Source organism: Mus musculus, chromosome 17, assembly GCF_000001635.26.
Source record: "Mus musculus strain C57BL/6J chromosome 17, GRCm38.p6 C57BL/6J".
In the NCBI taxonomy this organism is placed as follows: Eukaryota; Metazoa; Chordata; class Mammalia; order Rodentia; family Muridae; genus Mus; species Mus musculus.
In genome coordinates, this window is record NC_000083.6 from 78,352,920 (window position 1) to 78,377,482 (window position 24,563).

Below are 24,563 nucleotides of genomic sequence, written 5' to 3' on the forward strand. Positions count from 1 at the left end.
AAGGGCCTACCCAGGCCAAGCTGTATTTAAAGGAGCTACTAACTCCTCAGTGGATCTTTTGGGGCTTTCTATTCATATCTAGACTGCTGCAATAAAAACATTTTTTTTTTAGCCATTCTGCTTCAGCTTCTCACGTGCTGAAATTATAAATGCAAGCCACCATGTTTGCCTCTCTCCCAGTATCCTGAACTTAAACTAGAGATGTCGGTGGTTTTTTACATCACAATAAATTTGGAGAACAGCATCCCCAAGTGCTGTATTGCACATCCAGCAAAAGACCAGCCTTAGGTTACCACATTCTAAATGGCCTCAAAAGGATATGTAGACCTGTGTCTACAAGACCTGTGTCTGTGTGGTGATTGCTTCTCTGGGATCCTTTCCCATTCTGCCTTAGAGCATGGCCCTCCACAGAAGTAGATCCTGAAGAGGGAGGAGGGTACCAGTATGATATTTGCCCAAAATCCTAACAGGAGAGAGACAGCCATGATGGTGCACACCCGTGGCCCCAGCACAATTTCCCCAGTTGGACATTGCTTGCAAGAACTAGGCTAATGCATCCTGCAGGGTCCTTGGGACTTCAGGGCATAGAGCTTAGTTCCAGACAAAACCAAAGTTAGCAGTCGCCTCTCTCTTAAAGACGTTCTCTCTAGCCGCAGATGACCTCAGAAGGGGCTCTGGGAGCCGACTCCCACCCTTCCTTCTCTGTTTACAGAATCTGGTTGGGCTGTGAGGAGCGACCCACGAGACGGGCTCCCTGTAGTGAGTTAGGCCAGTGGGAACCAACGAGGATCAGATGTGCTCACCAGAGGGTGTAGTGTGTTCATGAAGCAGACAAAAGAAAGATGCTACATATCAGAGCTTCTACAGCCTGTGATAACGTCATGTCTGTCTCATCCTTCTGTCTCGTGGCTGAGAATAGCACGGTTCTTGATATTGATTCAGAGGCACACAAGATAACTCCCCGCTGTGCGTCCACTGAGGAAAGGTGGTTGGGGGAGGGTGTTGCTTGGCACACGGCCATTAGAGACTGTGACGTTCCTAAAGTTTGGACCTCGCTTCGTTACATGTCCCTTTTACAAAGCTCAGGTTTCTTCTTAGGCTTAATTTTCATTAATTTCTGGATAGCCAAGAGAAGCTTGGGTTTCCTGGTGACCCTCTGTTCCATTTCAGTCTGTCATGTGATGTGGAGACCTCCCATAGGTCCACCACGCCGGGGCTAGCATATGGTTTTCCTGGGTGGTGCCCTTCTGTGTGACCTGGGTTGCTGGCCCCTCCTTCACTAACGGGAATGTCTAAACTTAGGAATGTCACAGATCTGGTGTATAGACAAGTTTGCAGGGAAGATGTATTTGAGTATTGAATGGTTAGGACTGAGCTGGCTGCAAGTAAGAGAATCTAGCTATGAATTTTAAACAAATTGTGGTTTATTTTTCATACTTTAGAATAAGCAGGTGGCAACCATGGAGCACAATCGACTCTGTGGCCCATTGGCTAAGACAAGTTTGACTCCAGAACTATCACCTTCAAGGCAGGCAGAATGTGGAAGGAGGGTGGTAGCAGTGCCTCCACCCTCAAGAGAAAGTGGAAGCATCCCTAAAAATCCCTTCATTAGCCCTGAGCTGGAGCTAGATCAGGTGTCCCAACCCCACCCCACCCCCAGTTGCAAGGCAGCCTGGGAAATCATGGACAGGATTTCCTGGTTGATCCATTGTGATCCAAGTCCCATGAGCCTCCAAAGAAAACACAGACTTTCCTTAAGGTAAGGAAGAAGGCTAGAGGAGACCCTGCACAGGCTCCAGACAGAATTGCAGCGATTGTTCCTCTGTTTTAGAATACAAGACCTTCCTAGAAGCAGGCTTCCTGATCTTAGGACCGACTGTATTTTTTTTTTGTTGTTGTTTTGTTTTGTTTTTTAATGAGGTACCCAGAGCCTTAGAGAGCAGTGCCTCTGTAAGCCAGCCTGACACTTAACTATGCTGTGTAGCTGTTAGCCCGCAGCGTTGTCTTTGCTGACACTGTGTGTTCGATTTTTCCAGATGACCCTCCTCAGCCTTCCACATCCCATAATGAGAGCGTGCCTAGCTACTGCAGGAATGATGAAGGAGATATCTTCCTGGCGGCTGAGTCCTGGAAGCCCGACGCCTGCACCAGCTGCGTGTGCGTGGATAGCGCAATTAGCTGCTACTCTGAGTCTTGCCCTTCCGTGGCCTGTGAAAGACCTGTTTTGAGGAAAGGCCAGTGTTGCCCCTACTGCTTAGGTAAGATCAAGGGAAAAAAGGAAAACACCTCTCATCTCTCCCAGTGACCACTAAATTAACACGGGCAGCCAATTGCATAGACCAGTTCATATTTTTTTTAAATTAGTTTTTCTGGTTGGTATGCCACACGGACCCAATGTGGGAACATCAATCAGGGGAGAGATGGGGAAAGCTGTGCCCCCAAGATGGATGCGTGAAGAATAAATTGATGCTGCCTTGGAACTTAATGACATTATAGCACCATTGTGTTCCAGTGGGACTCTCTGCGAGTTCTGGGTTTCCAATATCATAGTTCCCGCTCCCTAATTATTTCCAGTAGTCACCCTGGCACATCATTCCCATATTAGAGAATGTTTATTATATAAAACTTGCCTCGCCCTTGAGGCCAGCTCAATATGAAGGATTCACTAAGTCTCCCATTTGTTTGTGTTCCCTATCTTACGGGGGCAATGAACCGATCCTGTTGAAGCTACATGGTTGTCCACGTTGATGGCCTAAGCACAGAGTGAGGCCCGATTACTAACAGAACCCTCTCCTCCTCATGGCCTGTGGTGCCTCATCTCTTAGCAGAGGACATATGAATATTACCCTCTAATGTCCGTACCGAACCAGTCCTATGGCCATGAGCCAGATGCTGCTCCGGGGACCAGAGGGAAGGCTGAGACAGCTGGCAGCTCTAATCAAGGACAGGCCTAGCTCCCAAGGCCCTCACTGTCTGTATTGTTTTTGCATCCTAAAGTCAAATGAGACACAAGACACGTCTCAGTCCCACAGTGAGCCCATAATCAGAGTAGCAAATGAAGACACATGTCAGTTGTTATTAATTATAGGCATTGTGCACTCATTGCCAATGGATTCTGCGTGCTTTCTAGACACAAGTCATTGCAAGTATTTGGAATACGTACCTGGGGAAGAAGAAAGGGGTTCCGGCCACAAAATGCTATTCACACACACACAAAGAATATAAAACAGAATGTCCTAAAAGCTGAGTTCTCTCCATTGAGGGACCATCTATAAATGTATTATTTAAACTTGGATGCTCTTTGAATGAAGACTGGATCATTGTGGTGTAATAGCAACTCCAGATCAGGAGCATCTACAGAAACCAGGGCAAGTGATTATTTCCTAGTGGGAAAAGAGACTCCTAAGCAGTGCTCATAAATGGAACAAAAAGTACGAGACACACTTCCAAATGAGCCACAATTAGCTACTTACTTTTCATAGAGCTAACCAAAATGCGTACAAGAAAGGGCACTCACTGCCTTCGGTGACAATCCAGAGCCAAGATGTAACTAGGATACTGCCCTGTCTTCGCAGGGCTTACAGACAGTAGCTCCTGTTTACACATTAGAACTCTAAGGATAAAAGGAAGAATTAGTGACCCTCCCAGGATTAAATGGCTAATCCTGGGGAAAGCGGAGCCCAGGAGGTCTGGGTGGGGGGGGGGGGGGGATCTCATAACAAATTTCTCTTGTTTTGGAATTCTTGGATGGTTTTGTTCAACTGAAAGTTCCTCTCCTGCTTTGTTGCTTTGCTGGTAGATCAGTTACTTAAATTGTAAGTTAGCTTTCATATGATAATGGTAAATCCCTTCTCTTCCTCACAAGAACAATTCCCCCAAAATTGTAGAAAGAAACCTTCTGACCTTAATATTTTCAGTCTGTATTTTCTGTCTTCTGTTTTTTCTTTTTTCCTTCATACTCCTAATTCCTGAGTCATTTAGACTATATATTCTTCTTTAATGTAGGCAGAAAAGACCTCTTTGGCCAAAATGTGTGACTCGGACTTTAAATCAGATTGCAAACATTTTCATTAGATTATGGTTCAGATATGCACATAGCCTGTTCCAGCCAGCAGCCCTCCCCTCCTGCCCACCTCTGTGTGTACACTTGTGCTCTATAAGCTTGGACTCATCTTAAGGGAACATGAGAGATCTTCCGTCTGAAAATCATAACTCATGCTATATTGATGAATGCGTTGTTGCGTACCTGTGGTTGTGTACTCAAATTCCTAAATAAGCCTTTGTCTGTGCCATGCTTGTTTTGAAATACTCTTGTGAAATTACTCCTGTTCTCTTGCCACTCTGCTATTCGGGCGTTGAAAGTTGATTTCAGGACGTAATGGGGAGATTGCCTCTCCGACTTGCCTGTTTTATTTTGGGGTATTTTGTCTTACCAACCGGTTTGTCCCAACTCCCCATCAGCCTGGCCCCTCTACAGAGACACAAGGCCTGGGTAAAGCTAGCACTCCCAAAAGCACTTCAGAGCCGTGCCTGAGATGCAGACCCTTAGTCATATAACAGAAGGAAAGATGGCGGGACAGGCCATCGTTGGCATGTCGAAGGACACCTGATTGCTTTCCCAGAGAGCACTGAGGGCCAGTGCTCCTGTAGCGTCCTGTTTGGGCCATTCTCGGTTTCACCCCAGATTGTCAGTTCTCAGAATCCCATCATCTCACTGGGGACAGCACAGGTCCCATAGGGCACTGGCTTTGCTGTGTCCTCAGGTCTCCTAGGTAGAGCCGTTCCTCTAACAGCTGAACAGCTCCTGTGAAACTGGCTTCCTCAAGTTCACTTGCCTTTTCCTTTGGTTTTTTTTTTTTCTCTTTTATTCTCAGCGTAAGAGTAAGGAAAAGCAGTGATCCTCCTAAAAGTAGGCTTCTAATTACGAGTATTTGTGTTCCTTTCAGCTAAATTATCACCTCACTAATGTGTGGTGATAATGGTTCTCCTTTGATGTGTGAAGGCCTCTCCTATTACGTGTTCCAATTTAGTAGGATGTGTAATACAGACATAATTAATAGGATTGGTGATTAATTTTGAAAAGTGAGCAGCTTTGTCTAATTGCTTATAATACCCATCATTAGGGAATTCATCCTTCTACTTGAACGAAACTAAGTAGTAATTACCCAATCATTTTAATGGAGCATCTTAATTGATTTTTTTCTAATTTTTTTTTGTATTCTGCCTTCCTACACAAATACACAAGCCTTGGGTTTGATTTTCATAGGTTTCCTGACTATAAAAAGATGGCTTTGGAAGTGGTTTGAGTATGAATGGGGTAGAGAACCGTGGTCTGGGAATTCTGCTGCTGGACAGCAGGCATGACAGGTGGTTCCTTAGAACTGCCAGACTCCTCGTGATGACACACTTCACCAGAAGAGCCAGGCCACTGTAAAGCATCCTCAGTCTGCTCCCAGCTGCGTTCTGAGTGCCCATAGCCTTCCTTTCCAGGGGAAAGAGTCTTCTTGGATCCATGACTCCCTAGGGGAAAGCAAATGAATAAAGCCGTGGCTGGCACACCACCTACACCCACTATATCTGTGAGGATGTAGCCCCTGCCGACAGCTTTGACACGGGGGACACGAGTATTCCCATGGACCCTTTCTATGCCAGCGATTCAGTTTTTCCAGATTGGCTATTCCATGGAAAGAGTGATTATAAAGACTATTCTTAGTCTAACAGATGGGGTTAGTTCCCTGTCAGCTTTGTGAAGCAGGAAAGTCAGATGGGCTGCCACTAGGCTGGTCTAGGAGAACAGAACTAACATGCTGGCTGAGTCAGAAGTGTTAATCAGAATATTACCTTGAAAATTATGGCTTGGTAAGGAAGGATGCGTTTCTTTTTTTACCTGCAGGTTACTTTACTTGATATTTTAAGTCACATACTGAGAATGTCAGCTAGAAACCTATTTAAGACCTTCTTTTCTGTCTAGCATTAGTTATTTTTGGATCAGAGCTATTTGTTTATTCGATACATCAAACATAAACACATGTGGGTTATAACCTGAATATAAACAGTATTAAGATATTCTGATTATATGACTTTGAGTCATTTCAGAATGTCCTTACTGTGCATCTTTAAAGCTCTGTGAAAACGATGCTTCTTTCAGCAGGTCTCTCTTTTCCTGATGGGTGCCTCTGTCTGATTAGCCCATAGCCGTACTTTGTACTTGACGTGTGTTAGTCTGTACTGATATTTGAAGTGGCACTAACGCAAGACACCGAGCTGGCCTGGCCTGAGTCAGAGCTGTGGTTTCTGTCAGTGCACTGCAGTGCCATAATTGCATGGTAATCTTCAATGAATGGGTAGAGAAACAGCCCCCTAATAATGGTGGGGTTTGTGTTCTTCTATACCACACTGCTGTGCGAGTCTTCTTGTGCTCTGCTTTCTCTGTGTTTCAGGCTGACTGATGAAAATGCTATCCCCATATATATATATATATATATATATATATATATATATGGATAGCAAATGGGGATATATATGTATATATATATGCATATATGGGGATATATATATATATACATATACATATATACTACTTCTTGCATGCACATATATCCATCAGAATCAAATGTAATAACCATTTGCATCACCATCGTTAAAAATTTGTGAATTTAATGTTACGTGGTTTTTAAGTCATAATGTTTAGGGCACTAGAATTTAAGATTCCGATGTGTTTCCTTAAAATTAAAAGCTTGTGCACATTATAAGGAACTTGCCTTGGAGCCAGAGTTAAGCTTACAACTCTAAAAACACCCTGGCTCCGTGTCTTGGTGACAGGATACAATCCACCTCAGTTGCCTCCTGTAAAGGAAATCCTTGCTTCTCAATGGTAGTGTGTAAAGGAAGTGAAGCCATGTGGAGATGTAAGCCCAGTGTGCATGAACCCTGGCTCAGTGGTCCACGGCTCCTACTGTACAGACTGACTGCGGTCTGAACAGTGTTCACCTAATGACAAACACAGCACATCTCTGTGATGACCATCTGCAGGATGGGCATCCCTGTCCAAGTTCGAGGATGGGACCCTGACGTTGGGTTTCAGAAGCTAGTGTCACGTGAGGAGTTCACGAGCTACTTGTGTGGTATTCACTGTGACCCTGTGTGGAGGGCACGCTGTCCTAGGGAAGCCCCATGCCTCCCTTCGCCTCCTTTCATGGTTGCCAGTCACAGCGGGGGGGGGGCCCCAGACTGTCACCATCACTGTGAGAACGAGTATTAAAATTGCTTAAGCGAAAAGAAGGGAACAAGAGGTGATGGAAAGGCAGCAGAAGCAGAATGGGCCCTGCGTATTGTTTAGAGGGTGCGCAGAGGAAAACATTCCGGTTGTCATCTACTGTACTAACTTTGGAACTGGTCTAAAGTTACCGCACCAAAAATAAACAGTGTTTGATTTCAGTTTGCTCGGGTCCTGCCCTGCACACTAGAAACATCTCCGTCTGCGTCTTCCATGCACAGTTTTTGTTTCTCCCTTTAGCATCCTTTTCAACATTGTGAACAGAGATTCTTATGTTTGCAGTTGACTCAGGGAGGACCGCTGGGACATAGCATCTGTCTGAACCCCTTGCCAAAGGATGGCTTCATATTAAAGAGGAAGGCTGAGGGCTGGAGGCTGGCACTGGGGTCTCAGAGCGCAGCAGCATCTGCCCTTTCCTGTTTATTTCTGTACAAGAGACCAAACCTGATTTTTCTACCTGCCAGTGATAAGGGGTGGGTGGAGACTTTTTCCCAGAAGGAGCCACTTGGTAAGGCCCCCTGGACGATGCTGGCAGAGAATGGCTCACAGTATGAAACATCTCCTGTAAGGGTAGAGAGTAGGACATCCTGCTAGTTAGATTTTTCTAACAAGATGCAATACTCTGACATCCTAAAGAAAGCTGTATGTCTTTTTCTTCCTTTTTGGAGCTACTTTGATCTTGCATCGTTTCTGCCTGCCATTTAGAATATGTTTATTCATTTCCAAAATTACTTTGTTGTATAATCTCCATGCGCACTCAGACATACACACACACACACACACACACACCTTACTGTGAAATAGTAGGCATAGCTATAAAACAACACTTCATTTAAAGTTAAAATGAACAACTTCTTTGAACTTAATCATTGAAGTGCCCAACCAACACACAGTAGATAATAGAACAAGAATTACATTCTCTGAGAAATCGTGTCCTCTTTGCATGCAATAGGGATCACCCAAAAGTCACTGCCAACCAGCTGGTCAGACTTCTGCTCGTGGAACTCGGGAACATGTATAATTCTTCTGTTGATTTGAAGCAACCATTTTATTGCACTATGCTGAAGAAACTGGAAGTCTCTTTTGATCTTTATAATAGAGTTAGACTTCACATCCGGAGAAATAGATGAACTGAAATAGAACTGGGTTTTGAAGAAAGGACTTTGATGGCCACTGGCTTATGGCAGCCATACTACATGATAATGTCTGTCTCTTTTTTTATATGAAAATCATTAAGATTGGCTGGTTTTCCTCATTGAAATTGATCAGGACTTGCATGCACACAAGTCCACTTGAGCTCCCTCTTCACGCTCTTGGAGTCTGCTCTGTCCCTTTAGCCAGAGTGCTCAGAGCCTGCACCTACTGACCTGTTGGTTGTTTACTTAAATTCTAGCTTCTTAAAGTTTCTTTTTAAGTCTTTCCTTTACATTTAAAAAAGGGGGGGGGATAATTACGTTAGTTTCTCAAGTGGGCTGCTCACATTGTATGTGTGACAAACATGACACTCCAAACATGACACTCATTTGCCCAACTGAAGTTGATAAAGAAAAATTATAGTACAGGCCAGGGATATTTAGTGTCTTTATCAGAAAGTGTGCCTTACTCCTTTCTGGGTTAGGAAGAGGAATTGTAATGCATTATGGGAAGTGTACACTGATATTGCCTGTACCCATGTAAAGAGCCAGTTGTGGCAGCATACATCTGTAACCCTAGCAGTGAAAGAGGAGAGACACAGACAGACCCTCGAGCTTGCTAGCCAGCAAGTCTGGCAGTTCTATGTTCAGTAAGAGAAACCACAGCAAAATATAAGTTGGGGACACACATGCACACAGTGCACACACACACACATGTGCATACACAGACAAATGCTAAGCTACATACACACACTTCAAATTTCAAGCTTAGTCCCCACCCTGAAGTGAGCCAGTCCTTTGGCACACCCACTAAATGTAAGCCTCCATGTTGCTCTGAACGCATGTCCCAGAGGAAATAGGCCCTGTTGGCGAATGAAGCCAAGAGTTAAGAACAATACTGTGAGTGTGTGTGCCAGCATTTCAATACCTATGGAAGGAAAAGTGGTCCCAGAGTAGTACTGTGCTGAACTGATATAAACGGGGATTTCTTAAAGCCACAACACCTTTTAGCTTCCTGGCTACCAGGATCCCAGAGTAAATTACTTTCCTGGACTCTGTAGTGTAGCAGGAGATTTAAAAGAACTGATGCAATTTCTAAAGCCGCCTGGCTTCCTCTCAGGAAGTGACTCCCACACCATGACCACCACAACAGAATTAGAACCCAAAGTGTCCGTCCGAGAAGGTTGCCTCTGAGGCAGAAACCGAAACTGGAACGCAGGTGACAGTGGGTTTGGGGTTCTGTATCCTTCCGTGGAGGAAACAGGAAGCAGCCCGGAGACACTTCCTCTGCAGAGGCTCATATGTACAGCACTCCTCGGAGTCAGCGGGCCTCTGGGTCCATATGAGTGACTCCTGGGACTGTAGGTTGAATCCAGAAAGAGGCAAAAGGCACTGTGGCTGCCAAAGCCATTGGCGAACTTTATTTTGTAATTAGAACAGCTCAAGTAGTAAAAGCCGGCTCCAAGGGTCACAGCTTGTTAAGCTTTTATTCTTATCTTGAAAAGACAGGAGATGGTCAAGTTTAGACAGTTGAATTCAGCCTAGCTGGCATAAACATGGAAGGCTTGAACAGTTGTCACCTTTTTTATAACCAGAATCCAGGACAGACAGAGGGGAAACCACACTGAGTGCTGCTCCAGAAAGGGCACTGGATATTTGTTACGTGCTCCTGGGCTGTACAAGATACTGTTGCTTGAATTTGCATACAGAGGGGAGAGAGAGAGAGAGAGAGAGAGAGAGAGAGAGAGAGAGAGATTCTGTGACTTAAACAGCCTCTGTCATGTAACCATTGTGGCAAACCTATCCCCACCATAAGATAGCCCACCATGTTCACCATATTGACAGTGTCCAAAAAACAAAACAATTACCTGAAAGAGGCCATTTCAGATTGAATCTGATAAGGTCAGACAAGGGGCCCCTGATGAGGAAGTAAAATGCCATAGCTTATCAAATCAAGGTATAACCATTGAAATAGTGACTGTCTCGCCTGAATATTTAAAGCATTGGCCCCTGATGCCATTGCCAGTGGAAAAGCCCAGAGCTGTCTGATGCTAAGGCAGTGTCTTCCGGATCGTGCTCATGGGATGTTTAATCCCTAGTGTATTGGTTTTAAAAGGAAATGTTTTTTTTTGTATCGGTGCTGTCCCTGATGTTTTCCTTGGAACGTTCTCCTGTCGTCATTCTGTTGGTAGGCAAGAAGGCATGTGTGGGTTGGAGAACCATGCCCGCGCTGGTTCCTGTCCCACCCCGACTTCCTGTCCTCAGCTTAGATGAGTGACTTGACTTCCACGGGCCTCGATTTTCTGTAGGATTGAAACAATCACTGTGTCCACTGAGCTGTGGAGATCAAATGGAACTGACTGACTCATGTGAAATACTCATCTTGGTGCCTGGCACATAGCAGTCATCCAGTAAGTGGAAGTTACAAATAATCCAAGCAAGGTATTGAATAGCCGAAGCACATGATGTCATTGTGTGCATAAGCAGAGCAATGCGGTGGCATTTGGGAAGAAACAGATAGCGTGTACACCCAGTAGTTACATTGAAACTCGGTCCCTAGGTCTGCATTCCTCACCAGGCTAGGTGCTTTGAGTGGCTTTTTCGTAATCTCACTTAGGCTAAGTACAAGAAAACTTCAGTGACTCGTAATTCATTACAAACACCTTCAAGTTGCATAGACTCGCCCCTGTTTTTCCATTCTGAAGGTTTCTTAAACCTGTGGTCCATCTAGCAACCAACATCTGCTCTATACTGTGTCAGCCTCTACCGAAGTCACTAACTTCTCAAGAGAAACCGAGTAAAAAGCAAAAATATTTCTAGGAAGACTCATTAACCAAAATCTATCTTACTATTTCCTGGGCCAGATGGCACCTGCCCTGGTAAATTGGGACTGTCTTGAAAGCAAGAGTCACATCTGCTTGCTTCACATGAAAATTCACTATTAGCACAGTATGGCTTGGTTCTTAATACCCTATTTAGAGAAACATATTTCGTTGCAATGAAAGGTTTTGGTACTTTGGTTCAGGTAGACTTCTCAAGCAAGACCAGGAATGGTGTCTTTGACATGGGGCTCAACTAAGAGTCTTGAGTCAGGCTCTCTGCACACCCTGCCATACACTAATTCTGACCCACCTCAAGTCCAGCACCAGCTTAGCTTTTGCTGGGCACTGAGTGTATGGGGTGGCCTCAGAGTTTCTGAAGGAAGCCAGTGCACATCGGAGCCAACACAAGAAGTGTCTGCCTGCCGGCTGGCATCTGCTATGCCCTAAACATCTTCACACACAGTTTTTCAAATCTGATCTCAAATCTGAATGAAGTCATTTGCAGATGAACTGAAGCTGAACGTGACTTGCTTTTAGGGTCTTCAGGGATGAGTAGAGTTTCAGGGGAACCATGATAAACAACTGGTCTGGTAGCAGTCAGCTCACATGTGTGGGCAGTTCCCCAGGGGCTGCACATTCCTTAGCGGGTCAGAAACTCTGACTCTGTCTCTGAGGGACTGCGAGCCCGGGTCTCTCCGTGGGTTGCTAGCATAATGGGTTCCACTATTTGGGTGACAAAGCGCACGAGACTTTAGTTTCTTCACCTATTCTGTGGCCCAAAGTCCCCTGCCCGAGCCCATCGCCTTCTAAGTATTCAGAGTGCTCGTTCTTTCTCTGGTATCATTTTGTAACTGTCCTTCTGGACTCCACTGTGGTCTCGTCCAGCTGCTGAATGAGCACTGGGTGACGCTGTCGTTCAACAGTGGATCGTTGTCGCTGCCTGCACTTTCCTTAGTCTGTTGATTTTGTCCTTCTGAGTGGGGGAGTGCCCCTCGGAGCACCACTCTTGAGTATGAGTGTCGTCCTCCCATATGCTCCTGTGTGTGCGCGGCAGCCTAAGTGTATGGGAGAGGGAGAGTGTCGAGGGTTCTGTTTCTGAGAGTTTACAGATCCATCCCGGGGGTGAGGAAGATCCACGGGAGTATCAGAGACTCCTTGCTAAAGCCTGACCTGAGCCCCTCGGAAGTCCACTAACTGTTCACTACTTAAAGCAGGAGGGTGATTCCTTATGCTCCACCTTCCCATCTGTATCCCAATTGCTATTTCATAGAACACCCCCCCCCCGCAAGCCTCACCCTTCCTTTCTGCCTAAACCCCCTTGGACACTATACCCCTGCTGCCTTGGCTCGTGAGGGCTTCCATGTAGGCGGATTTCAGTTTCCTTCTGAAGTAAACTAAGAGGGCCCGTCGCCATCTGCATAGGAAGGATCTAAAGGTCTCCGCTGACATTCAGAATCCTTAGTTATCCGTTCCAGAGGTTATCTCCAATGGATGCGGGCACACGCACCAGACACCCTGATACGCCTCCCTTTCCTTCTGAGGTACATTCCCTTAGCTGCTAAACGTCCTCTTTACTGCTTACAGGACAGGCCGAGTGTGCAGTCCTGGGAGAATTCTCTCTTACCCAGCAGACCTGTCTTCTGCCCTCCATACTGTCCGCCTGTGTTTACTTCACACAGTGGTTACTGAGCTGGGCATCGGTGTGGGACCCCCACCCCCACCACACTTTTCGCGGCTACTTGGTCAGTGTTTCTTAAATATGTGGATGCCCTCATGATGCTGAACGCATAATTACCATCCCTAACATCGCAACCTCGCTTTGGAAGCTAATCTTACTCTGTGAGCATGAGGGGCATTGATTTATGAAATATCTTAAGGTGTAATGAGTTTCCGTGCTGAGACCCTAAGACAGTAGAGCTTAGTGCTTGGTCTCGAGTTGAACCGCTTTGCACAGTCTCCAGCCTTCTGTCTCAGTGCCTCACACCCTTCCTTCAGAAGAGTACTGGCAGAGGTGCCACCGGCATAAGATGCAGGAAGGGTGACAGCCAAGTTGGGGCAAGGAGTTGAGCCTTCTCCTTCCCCTTTCTCACACAGTTTGGTTCATGCTGTTGCTCCATCATTGGAGCTAGTTCATGATTTATATACTGCACAGGCAGCAGCGCTGTTCTCTTCAGGATTGCTTCCTTCCTTCCTTACAAGGTCGCTGCAGAGTAGACTCCAGATTCAGTGACCTAAACTAGCCTTCATGATGACGACGTCAGAATACTTCCTGAGTTAAGGACACCAAATAACTCTTCCCAGCCTACTTCCCACATATGTTTTAGATATCTTAATTTAAGTACCCTCCCCCCCCCACCCTTTAAGGATTCCATATTAGCAAGCACTTGTGTCCCGTTTGGTTTGAAAGCCCTCAAATGAGTTGTTAGCTTAATGGATGATTCGGCAAGACACATAGTGTGGAACACGGACTGATAGAGCTAAACAACATTTTAGAAGATGCCAGAAAAGTGTGTTTCTCATTCTACCAAAACTTGCCCTGGTGAGCTCTAGGCAGCAGTAATAAAACAGTAGAGGAGAAAATCTTGAGGGTGAGGGTTACGCCTTCTAATCCATGACACAGGTTCTATTCCTCTGCTTCAGTGTCCTGTTCCCTGTGCTTTGTGTCTGTCCAGTGAACGTAGCAGCTTCGGGGCCCTCCCAGGAAACACACCAAGCCCTGAGCGCTCCATTTTCCTATCGACTTTTGCGGTGCAGTCTTTAGACTCCGCGCACAAATTTGTCCCAGATATGAAGGTGTCTGTCATCCAGCTAGTCACTGGCCTGGTTGCAGGGCTTCTCTTTGGACCAGCCTGTCTCTGCCTTACTGCTGAATTGTTGATCGTTAGACCTGCTCAGAGCCCCAGTCTTAAGCCCCAGACTCTAGACAGACGAGCTGTTAAATGGGATTGCCATGAATCAGATAAGAGGAGAAGGAAACTTGCAAGGGAAAGGTTGGCATATGAGGGCGGCAAGAGATGATCTAAACTTCTAAGTAAAATAAATATATGTAAATGTAGTTCATTCTCTAATCTGCTGGTGTTGAGAGGGGAGTGGGTTAGATGAAGTAAAATTGAGTTGGAGGTAGAAATGGCCTTGTTGGTGAGAAACCATGCAACATCCCTTGAAGGGATGACGAGGACAGTTCTCAAGGCTGTCGTCGTCGTGGCTCATGACATTGCGGCCATTCTCATCCCTTGCTATTCTCCAGCATGGTTTATAAAACACACCAATGGTGATTGGGAATGGGGATTGGGAAGGCCCCGGTTCAGGGAGTGTGCCCAGCAGGCCCCTGTACCCTTTTCTACATCACATTTCAGTTAGTGACCCTTGCCCAGTGAGTGGCACTCCCATGTGGCTGTTACAGTTGATCTTCTATGCGGTCCTTGTGTGTCCTTTGTGGGCTTCCGTCAGTGGCTGGCCACAAGAAGGAGGTTCTGAAGGTCCAACGAGAATGACAGACAGCCCTGGAGGAAAATGGTTCCGCCAGATACTGGAGATCACTAACCATCTTGCAGTTGTGTCAAGCTGTGCCCCTTAGTATCCTAGTAGAAGATGCCTTGATGGTCACTCAGTCACCCTCACCATGTCCTCTTTCTCACTAGAAGACACAATTCCAAAGAAAGTGGTGTGTCACTTCAGTGGGAAGACCTATGCTGACGAGGAACGGTGGGATATTGACAGCTGCACGCACTGCTACTGCCTGCAAGGCCAGACCCTCTGCTCGACCGTCAGCTGCCCACCGTTACCCTGTGCCGAGCCCATCAAGGTGGAAGGGAGTTGCTGCCCAATGTGCCCAGGTATCTAGACCATCATCTATCTGTGGTCAGGCAAATATGGCGCAGGTAGTGGGGTCAGCCCAGTTAAAATGCTCCTACACAAAGTCCTCGGGATAATTTGCAGAGCCGTGACCAGGGAGGTGAAGGCTGTACCCCTCCTGATTTGCATACTCTACCCATAAAGTGAAGTATAGCCACACACGTATAGCCCACCCATTAAAGGAGCCCACTCTGTCAGAATAGTGCGGAATGTTTTTAGCGCAGTGTTGGACCTGCCTAGGGAAAAAGACCTCAGATCAAACACAAACAAGAGTACGACGTGACTGTGTATCAGAACAAAAATGGAAGATTTGCAGTTAAAGAGGATAGAACTGGATCGTTTGTTTTTAGCTCAGTAGCTTGATCCCCTGCCCCACTGTGATCTGTAGTCTTTTCCCAACCCCTCAGCTGAACCTTTCTCCTCCCACGCGTTAGGTAACCACAGAGCACACCCTCTGTCATGTCTCCTCCAGTCCTTCTCCCTCACATCAGCTGCCTTAGTCAACCTCTCGCTTTCAAACCCCCACAGTCCCCACAGCTGCCCAGACCCCTCTCCCCCTGTGCCCCCCTCCCGCCCCCGCCATCCTCTACTTTCCTATCCCTGTGCCTCCTGCCAAAACAGCTCCTTTATCCCCTGCCTTAATCCCAGAACTGCAGGGCCTTAGCCTTCACCGGGACAGCCTCTGGGCAGTGATCCCAATCGGATCCCGTGCACACCAGAGACTCCCCAGGCAGCCTGGACCACACATAGGCTCTCACTCCAAGCGAGGCCCACAGTGAACCAGGAGCCTTTTCATGCTCACCTTGAGGCTCCTGTCCCCCTTGCAGCATCGTGTCCATGGATCTTGGTTGTGTATAGGACAATGATCTGGGATCCGTGTCAATTTAAAAATACCGCTGGACTGTGATACTTTAAAATGGGGCAGCTAGACAGTGCTTACCTGAATTTTGCTGGTCTTTCGTTGGGTCTTATGCACATAGCGCTATCTGAGCACTTCTGAGAACTAGCTACCGTAAACGGTCAAGTCCTTTCCAGCTCTCGTCATGCTTGGGGGATAAGGACCCTTGCTGCTGCTTGGACCTTCCTCCCTGAAGCGTTCTGCACCTGGCTTCAGGGTCACCGACTCTTGTCTTCTTCCCTTGTTCCCAGTGTTCCTCCTCTGTTCGCTCTCCCAGTCTCTCCTCAACTGATCACCTACCAGAAATTGGGGGCAAAACCAATTTTATTTTAACCATCACAGCCAGAACGGTCGCAGTATTCCAGACAAGGGGTGGGTGACAGCAGCCTTACAACTCTTCGTCCAGGCCATGCGGGCAAAGCGCCTAAGGCCAGTTTCCCAGTGAAGCAGCCATGGCCCTGGAATGCTTCACAGAAGGGTTTGAGGAAGGATTTAAAGGTTGAATGGTCTCTCTTAGTTGGAATGAAGAAGTCTTCTATCCAAAGACCCCAAAATAGGAGAGGTCAAGCCAGTGACCCTAGGGCAAATGAGTTCTAGAAGCAGGTGCAAAACATAAATGGTGGCCAAGATGTCTAGGGCCTTGGATGTCTAATGAGTTTATATTTGACCTTTGAAGGGGTAAGGAGGGCTAATTTTGAGCAGATGTATCACATGAATAACCAGGTCATGTCTTAGGGAGATTGATGGGGGCGGGGGTGTACTTGAAGAACCAAATATGGAGACAGATGCCAGTGTCACTGTGATGCACACAGAACTATGAAGGCCACATCTGACACAAGAAACAGCTGGTCGAGTAGGGAAGTCTGTTCCTAGGGAAGTCTGTTCCTTCCGACACTGTGGTAAATGCTTTCTCACCATTAAAGCCAGCTACTGGTTACGGGAGTGAGCCATGGAAATGGGGAGAGCGAGTCGTTCACCTCCCAGTCCAATGGCATTGAATTGAAGGCCCTGATTGGATAGAGTACATTAACACCAACAATAAGCAGCTCTCTTTCCCATCGTCTCTCAGCTGAAACGCTTTCTTCTTTTAGAAATGTATGTGCCAGAGCCAACCAATGTACCCATTGAGAAGAAAAATCATCGTGGCGAGATTGACCTGGAGGTCCCCATGTGGCCCACCCCAAGTGAAAATGACATCATCCATCTCCCTAGAGGTAAACACTGACGTCACTTGAGAGCTGTCCTGTCTTGTGATCTGCTTTGTTTATTCCCGATTTTAAAAAAAAAAAAATGCTATATTTTCGAATGCCTCGTGAAAGTGCATTAACCCGTCTGGGGAAGACCATGGTTGAAATCTATTAAACACCTCAGTGTCCTGTGTAGAGCACTGGGTAAATGTGCCTTGCTGGTCCTGTAGACTCAGATGCTTAGTGATGAGGGGGATGGATATATTCCTAGTCAGAAGAGCCCGATGTGACATGCACATGTAGGAACGTGGCAGAGGAACGAAGCATCTCACCGCCCCTTGGGCAGGCAGCATCCCTCTTCTGGGTTGTCACCTCATGAGAGTTTGAAGTTTATTACAGAGCCGATTTCTACAGAGTTATTTCATTCCTTTCTTCCTTTCAGTTGTATACACTATAAACAGGTGAGTTTGTTTCTTGTTAGCTATGAGCAAAGCCTGGTTAACTTCTGTCACCACTTCCCTTAAAGGAGACTAGAGGCTAAATTCATGCTAAGCCCTGGCTCAATACTGCCTCCTCTTGACTCCAAACATGCTTTCAACATCATTGTGCAGTTTTTATATTTCTTTTGGAAGGAGTGATGTGTATTGTGTGAGAGATTAATGATCTTGTTACTTTAGACATTATAAACATTATCTTTGGATCAAGCCAGATGACCACAGACCCAAACTCCTATACCCAGGATTCCAGCTCTGACTGGACACACAGTAGGCGTGGTCAGTGTATGTGCCCTTGTTGGAGACTTTGAGCTCCAGGCACCAGAACAGCCTCCCCAGCTGTAGTCTGCTGGGGACCTGTGCATCACATAGCAGCTGTTAAAGTCCACGAGCAGAAAATAAACACTTCTTCTTGGTAATTCATTTCGTTTTGATCTGAACGGTGTAGGTCATGTTGATGATTTTTATCTCTGGTGTTTTCTTGGAGTCCAGGAAAGCTCGAAGTTAACTTTTCATGATGTTATTTAGCATCCTAACAGAATAGAAAGATGTAAGTTTGTAAAGAAGAGCTGTCAGTTCCTCACTAGGATTTTCCTTAATTGACTGCCCAACCTTCAAAGATGCCACAGAGACCCAGTCCTGGTATCACTTGGAGTATGGGAAAACAGTATTTCTTTTAGTTGTTTTGTATTTAAAACCTAATCCATCGATGAAGTATTTTTGTTGTAGGTGTTTTCCTTCATTTTTCTCTTTCTATTGAATGTTACCGACTGGACCGGCTGACTTGAGAGGTGTTCCTTCCCAGCCTTTCCCTCCTCTCTGTGTTCACACAGCTTAGGATCCACGGCCCTAACACCACAGAGCTGTGATTTGTAAGCTGAGTTTCCAGGACAATCAGTATGGCCTCTGTCGTTCACTCGCTGGCCCCGATACCTGCCTGGAATGGTTGATTTGAAAGAAAATAACATTAAAGCGACAGAGAGTAGTACCTTTCCCATATCTCTTTTCGGTATCACTTGTGCTTTGGTTTTTGCAGTACCAGAGGTCAAACCGAGGTCTTTGGGCGCAGCAGGCAATCACTAGTGCTGAGTTGTTACGCCTCCAGCTTTGCAAGTTCATCTTTAGAGTATTTTTGTAACATTACTATTTTGGGTTTGTGGTATGGTGTGTGCATGCAGAGGTCAAAGGAGAACTTTGAGACTCGGTTTTCTCCTGCCACATTTATGTGGATTCTGGGGACCCAGCTTAGGTCATCAGGCTTGTCCACACTCCACCAGCTGAGCCATCTCACCAGCCTAAAAAAAAATTTAAAAGAATAGAAAGATACTCTTTCTTAAGAACTATTGTTCCCCTTGTGCTTCTGCTATGGCTCATTAAGGCAAGATAAAAGTATTTTTCAATAAATTTATTAAACATAAGCATTTTTGCTTAAAACTTATCAAACTAGCCTATCAACTCAATTGTCTCATGTCTGATCTAATTAAACCTAGCTTCTCCTACATACTTTGTTCTGGTCTCTGTAAGTAGAGAACAAAGCTGCTGCCCTCCAAAAATCTTAACATACACGTGCACGCTAATTATATATATATATATATATATTCCCATTATAATACATAATATATATTCATTGTATTGAGATATTTTAATGTTAGTAACAAACATGTTAAAGTTGTCTAATTTTAATCACTTTAAAATCTATCCAAAGTTTTATAATTTCCTAATTAGCTGCAGGAAATATCTTCTTGGCCAATCAGTAACATTCTTACCCTCGTTTTTTAATTTTTGTTGCAAGTTTTCCCTTAATCCTATTTACCCTCTAAGTCCTTTACTCTCTAAGAGCTCTCTTTGGCTCAACATTAGACCCTAATCATGTTTTTAGCCCAGAATACCAGGAAGTAGTAAAAGCAAGCTGCTGATCTCCATTTGCCGTGTAATTAAAATAATCCTCTGAAATTCTGGTTGGAGTACCAAGTGCTTGTTTCTTCTCTCCTAGATATGGGTCACCTCCAGGTAGATTACAGAGATAATAACAGGCTGCATCCAGGCGAAGACTCATCACTGGACTCCATTGTCTCCGTTGTGGTCCCCATAATAATATGCCTGTCCATCATAATAGCTTTCCTACTCATCAACCAGAAGAAGCAGTGGGTACCACTGCTGTGCTGGTACCGGACACCAACCAAGGTGAATGATGAGTGATGAGTGATAACTAAGTGAGCTTCCTCCCGTTTCCCTACACTTCCTTAATAGGCTTTATATTAGGCAATGCCGGTTTTTTTTATTCTGCAAGTCTTAACATCAAGTATTTATCAAGCTGTAGCAAGCAAGCTTATAATACTTGCCCAGGGCTGGATTGAACACCGGGTAAAAACCTGTCACCCAGTAGTTAAAGAGTCCTGACTTCTCACAGACCGAACTTCTTGGATATACTTTTACTGTGGTTAAAGGAGGTTAAAGCTGGTATCTGCTGGGGTGAGTCCTAATTACCATTTATATTTGAAGCCACAACTTGATCATCATCTAGTGTTTCTCATCACTCCGAGTCTTTGAATGGGAAGAGAAAGAAACCATGAAAAGAGGGAAGATGACAGGAGAGAGAGGATGCTGAAGGTGCAGAGATGTCAGGTAGACTTAGCACAAGAGTGCAGAGAGGGCAGGGCAAACAGGACAGCACGAAGACCCTGAAATAACACGATGCAAGGTCCAGAGGCGGTTTCTCACCAAGGGACAAAAACGTTTCTGTTTTAATCAAAGGACCTCTTAGCCAAGCCTGGTTTAAAAGGAAGAAAAATGTATACTAAGGAAGTAAGCAGTTTCCAAGTCTACTTCTGCCTTTTGCATTTAAGTTTCTAAATTACACAACCTGAATATTTCTTCCAACCTCCCCCAACCCAGCACAGTGAGCTCCCCCTTGCAAATAAATTTTGTGTCTGTTTGTTTCGGGGTGGAGGGGTGCGCACACACACACACACACACACACACACACACACACACACACACACATGGGCACAGCATTTATACTAAACATGAGGCCAGATCACAACATGGTGCTGAGCAAGGGAAGGCACAGTTTCCACTCTCCAAAGCTAGGGACAAACACAATTATCAAGTCATGAGCTGGCAGGGTACAGACAGAAGCTGGCCCAACCCAGGCGACCATCCTCGCGTGCAGCACAAGTGTGTAGAAATCACTATTTTGCTTTGAAATCTGCCTGCCTGGTGACTTCTACCAATTTGTAACACTCTTAAATGAAGCCTGCAGTCAAGGACTTGGAAATGGTTACTGTGTCATTTCACCAGTGAACATACAAGCACGGCTACATTAAGACATCACGCCCCATGGACACTAGCCATCACCCAATGGTGAAACCATTGTATCAGCTGACTTGGGTCTGTGTTTCTGTTCACTTGGCATAGAGAAGTAAGCTAATTCTTTGTGGGTTTTTGTTTCCCCCATCTCTCACTGAACAGCCTTCTTCCTTGAATAATCAGCTGGTATCTGTGGACTGCAAGAAAGGCACTCGAGTCCAGGTGGATGGTCCCCAGAGAATGCTAAGAATTGCCGAACCAGATGCTCGATTCAGTGGCTTCTACAGCATGCAGAAACAGAACCATCTACAGGCAGACAACTTCTACCAAACGGTGTGAACACGGGCAGCAGCGCCGATGAGGTCCCGAAAGACGGAGAAAGACGAAAATCTGCTCTTTAAAGTAAACTAGGATTTGCGCACTTGCTTAGTGTCTTGTGTCAGATTGCGACTTGGTGTCCAGCGCTAGGGGCTGGACTGGGATGGGCTCTGTCTACAGCACTGTGCAGAACAAGCATTCCCACTTGGCCTCAAGATAACTGACCACATGTTTTCATAGAACCAAAGTTTTAAAACTTGCTAAAGTATATTTGCTTGTAAGATAGCTGTAGAGACATTTGGGGGAGGGGAGAAAGAGTTTGGTGGGGGAAATGGGTTGGGAGGGTAGTGTTGGGAAGAAAAAAAAATGGTCAGCTTGGCTCGGGGAGAAAGCCAGTAAAAAAATAAAAGCAATCTATGGCCCAGAGGAATTTCTTTTTCCTGTTACTCTCAAGACTGTTGGTTGCTGCAAAGGTAGGGCCTGAATGAGCAGGATCACAAAAGGCCTTGCAACCGAGCTGCCATACCACACCAGACAAGCGCATCAGAACTCTCGATAGCCATCCCAGGTCTAAAGCCACAAGTTTCTATAGAGTCACAGCCGCAGTAGGCAGTGAGGAAGCCAGGGAGATGGAAAGCAACAGTTCTCGAAAGCGGGTTCTTGAGGATGTATTCACTTTTTTTGCTGCTGCTGTTTTCTTCCGTGCCAACCAGCCAGTTCCTAGGAGACACAGCAGGTTGAGTAGGAACGAGGTCACCTCTTGACCTGACCACTGGAGCTTTGCTCGCTACGTGACAGGAAGGGCAACGGCGAAGGACACCAGGCATTTCCAGGGGCTACACTTCATTGTTCCTTGTTGTTTTCTTCTGTGCTATCATTGGTTGTTCATAGTTTTGTTAAAGCTCTAGCTTAAGAAGAAACTTTTGAGAAAAAGAAAAAAAAGGACTGTTTGGGATTTTTTTTCCTTATTATATACTGATTCTACAAAATAGAAACTACTTCATTTTAATTGTATATTATTCAAGCACCTTTGTTGAAACTCAAAAAAAAAGATGCCTCTTTAAACTTTAGCAATTATAGGAATATTTATGTAACTATCTTATGCTTCAAAAACAAGAGTATTTGTGTGCATGTGTATATAATATATATACATATATATTTATACACATACAGTTTATGTTTTCCTGTTGAATGTATTTTTATGAGATTTTAACGAGAACAAAGGCAGATAAACAGGCATTCCATAGCAATGCTTCCGATCACTTAGGGTTTTTTGAATAACATGATCTCATTTACCTGCAGTTTAATTGCAAAGGAAAGGGTGTGTGTGTGTGGGTGGGTGGGTGTGTGTGTGGGTGTGTGTGGGTGTGTGTGTGTGTGTGTGTACATGAGCGTGAGTGTATACATATGGAGCAACCAGCAGTTCACATGCTATGGAAAGGATATTCCTTTATTAATTTTTTTCTTCTTCATTTGGATTTTCTTTCACCTGGTTTCCAGTTTGCTCACTGACCAGAGGCAATGATGCCAGCATTGTGTCTGCATCACTAATCAGCTCCTGGATTTTTTTTTCTTTTCTTTCAAACAACTGTTTGAAACAACTACTGGAATATTGTCCACAATAAGCTGGAAGTTTGTTGTAGCTTGCCTCAAATATAACTGACTGTATGCTATAGTGTTAACTTTTCAAACAGCTCTTAGCACTTTTATACTAATGACCCACTCGTGCATTGATTTTCCTTTAAAAATGCTTGTTGTGAAAGACACGGATACCCAGTATGCTTAATGTGAAAAGAAGATATGTTCTGTTTTGTAAAGGAACTTTCAAGTATTGTTGTAAATACTTGGACAGAGGTTGCTGAACTTAAAAAAAATTAATTTATTATTATAATGACCTAATTTATTAATCTGAAGATTAACCATTTTTTGTCTTAGAATATCAAAAAGAAAAAGGTGTTCTAGCTGTTTGCATCAAAGGAAAAAAAGATTTATTATCAAGGGGCAATATTTTTATCTATTTCCAAAATAAATTTGTTAATGATATAATGTTACTGAGATAGATTTACATCAGCCTAATTAGAATAAAATTTTGTTGACAATTTATCCATTCCTGGCATAAGAGAAAAAAAAAAGAACTTTATCAAAAAAAATTGTAAATGCTTGCTTTTTGTTTTTTTTTTTTTTCAATCATGCCCATATGAAAATACTAACAGGATATAGGGCAAGGTGTAAATTTTTTTTATTATTTTAAAGATATGATTTATCCTGAGTGCTGTATCTATTACTCTTTTACTTTGGTTCCTGTTGTGCTCTTGTAAAAGAAAAACAAATATAATTTCCTGAAGAATAAACCGGGCATATAGCACTTGGAGTGCACCAGAGTTCTGTAGTTTTTGTTTTGTCTTGTTTTCGTACAGCAAAGCTGGGAAGTGATGGTTTACATCCTGGCTTTCGGCAGCAAATAAACACTAGCTCCAAACCACGTGCTTCAGAAAGACTTCCAAGCCAGGCTGAAAACACAGCGGTCTCCCAGCACTGCCTGCAGCAGCAATGGGCAGCCTAGGTATCCCCTTAGCAAGCAGCCTTTCCCCTTTCCCCGTGGCCTCCTGCAGAAGGCTGTCCTTAGACTACACTGCACAGGCATGCTACTCTAGGAAGACAAGTGCCTGCCTGCTGTCAGCCATAAGTGAGAAGCGTGCTCAGTATTCAAATAGTACTGCAAACACCAGACCTCCTCGGGTTTTCGAATATCTCCATACATAGGGAGATCCCTTAGAGATGGGACCTAAGTAAGAAAAGTCTCTGTGTTTTACAGATATGCCTTTTAGACATAGTCTCTGGGTAATTTAAGTAACACTGTTGTTTGAGACCTGCCCCACGACTCCAGCTGTGCAGCCTTGCACATGACACTCAGGGTAGCCCATTGGTGCTCACAAACTTTCAGACTTTGAAACTGTGAATCTAAGATTTGGGTGCTTAACCCATCAGAACTACGTCATGGCAGGTTTAGTTTTTGTTTGGTGGAGCATCCTATGCAGTTTACTCCCAAAGAATAAGGTGTTTATAAAACAAAACTGGGGAGCCCATGTGAAAAGAACAGACTTGGTGGAGAAAAGCAGCCACTCCAGAATGAGCTATAAACAGGCCAAGGGCTGCTATGCGTCCTTCAGAGCTCTGTTTCTTTAAGGCACATGACAAATTCCACTCTAATCCATTTCTTAAATCTTCAGCAATTCAAAGGGACCTGGCAAATAGTCTCACATCTCCACTA

At 44.9% G+C, this 24,563-nt stretch overlaps 2 protein-coding genes across 6 annotated transcripts in view; one reads left to right on the forward strand and one right to left on the reverse strand.

Moving 5' to 3' along the window:
- Crim1 (cysteine rich transmembrane BMP regulator 1 (chordin like)) overlaps nt 1-23,673 on the forward strand; it is a 176,360-nt gene extending 152,687 nt beyond the window's left edge. For all 5 annotated transcript variants that reach the window (XM_006524601.4, XM_006524602.3, NM_015800.3 and 2 more), the window contains 5 exons: nt 2,037-2,258; nt 14,873-15,067; nt 17,076-17,198; nt 19,659-19,849; nt 21,137-23,673. In XM_006524601.4, the coding sequence (XP_006524664.1) occupies nt 2,037-2,258; nt 14,873-15,067; nt 17,076-17,198; nt 19,659-19,849; nt 21,137-21,313 (908 nt within the window). In that variant the 3' untranslated portion in view covers nt 21,314-23,673. The remainder of the gene's footprint in view (nt 1-2,036; nt 2,259-14,872; nt 15,068-17,075; nt 17,199-19,658; nt 19,850-21,136) is intronic.
- The window catches only part of Fez2 (fasciculation and elongation protein zeta 2 (zygin II)), a 48,941-nt gene continuing 40,670 nt past the window's right edge, over nt 16,293-24,563 (reverse strand). Inside the window, exon 8 of the mRNA NM_001285949.1 lies at nt 16,293-18,960. Within this exon, the coding sequence (NP_001272878.1) occupies nt 18,953-18,960 (8 nt within the window). The 3' untranslated portion in view covers nt 16,293-18,952. The remainder of the gene's footprint in view (nt 18,961-24,563) is intronic.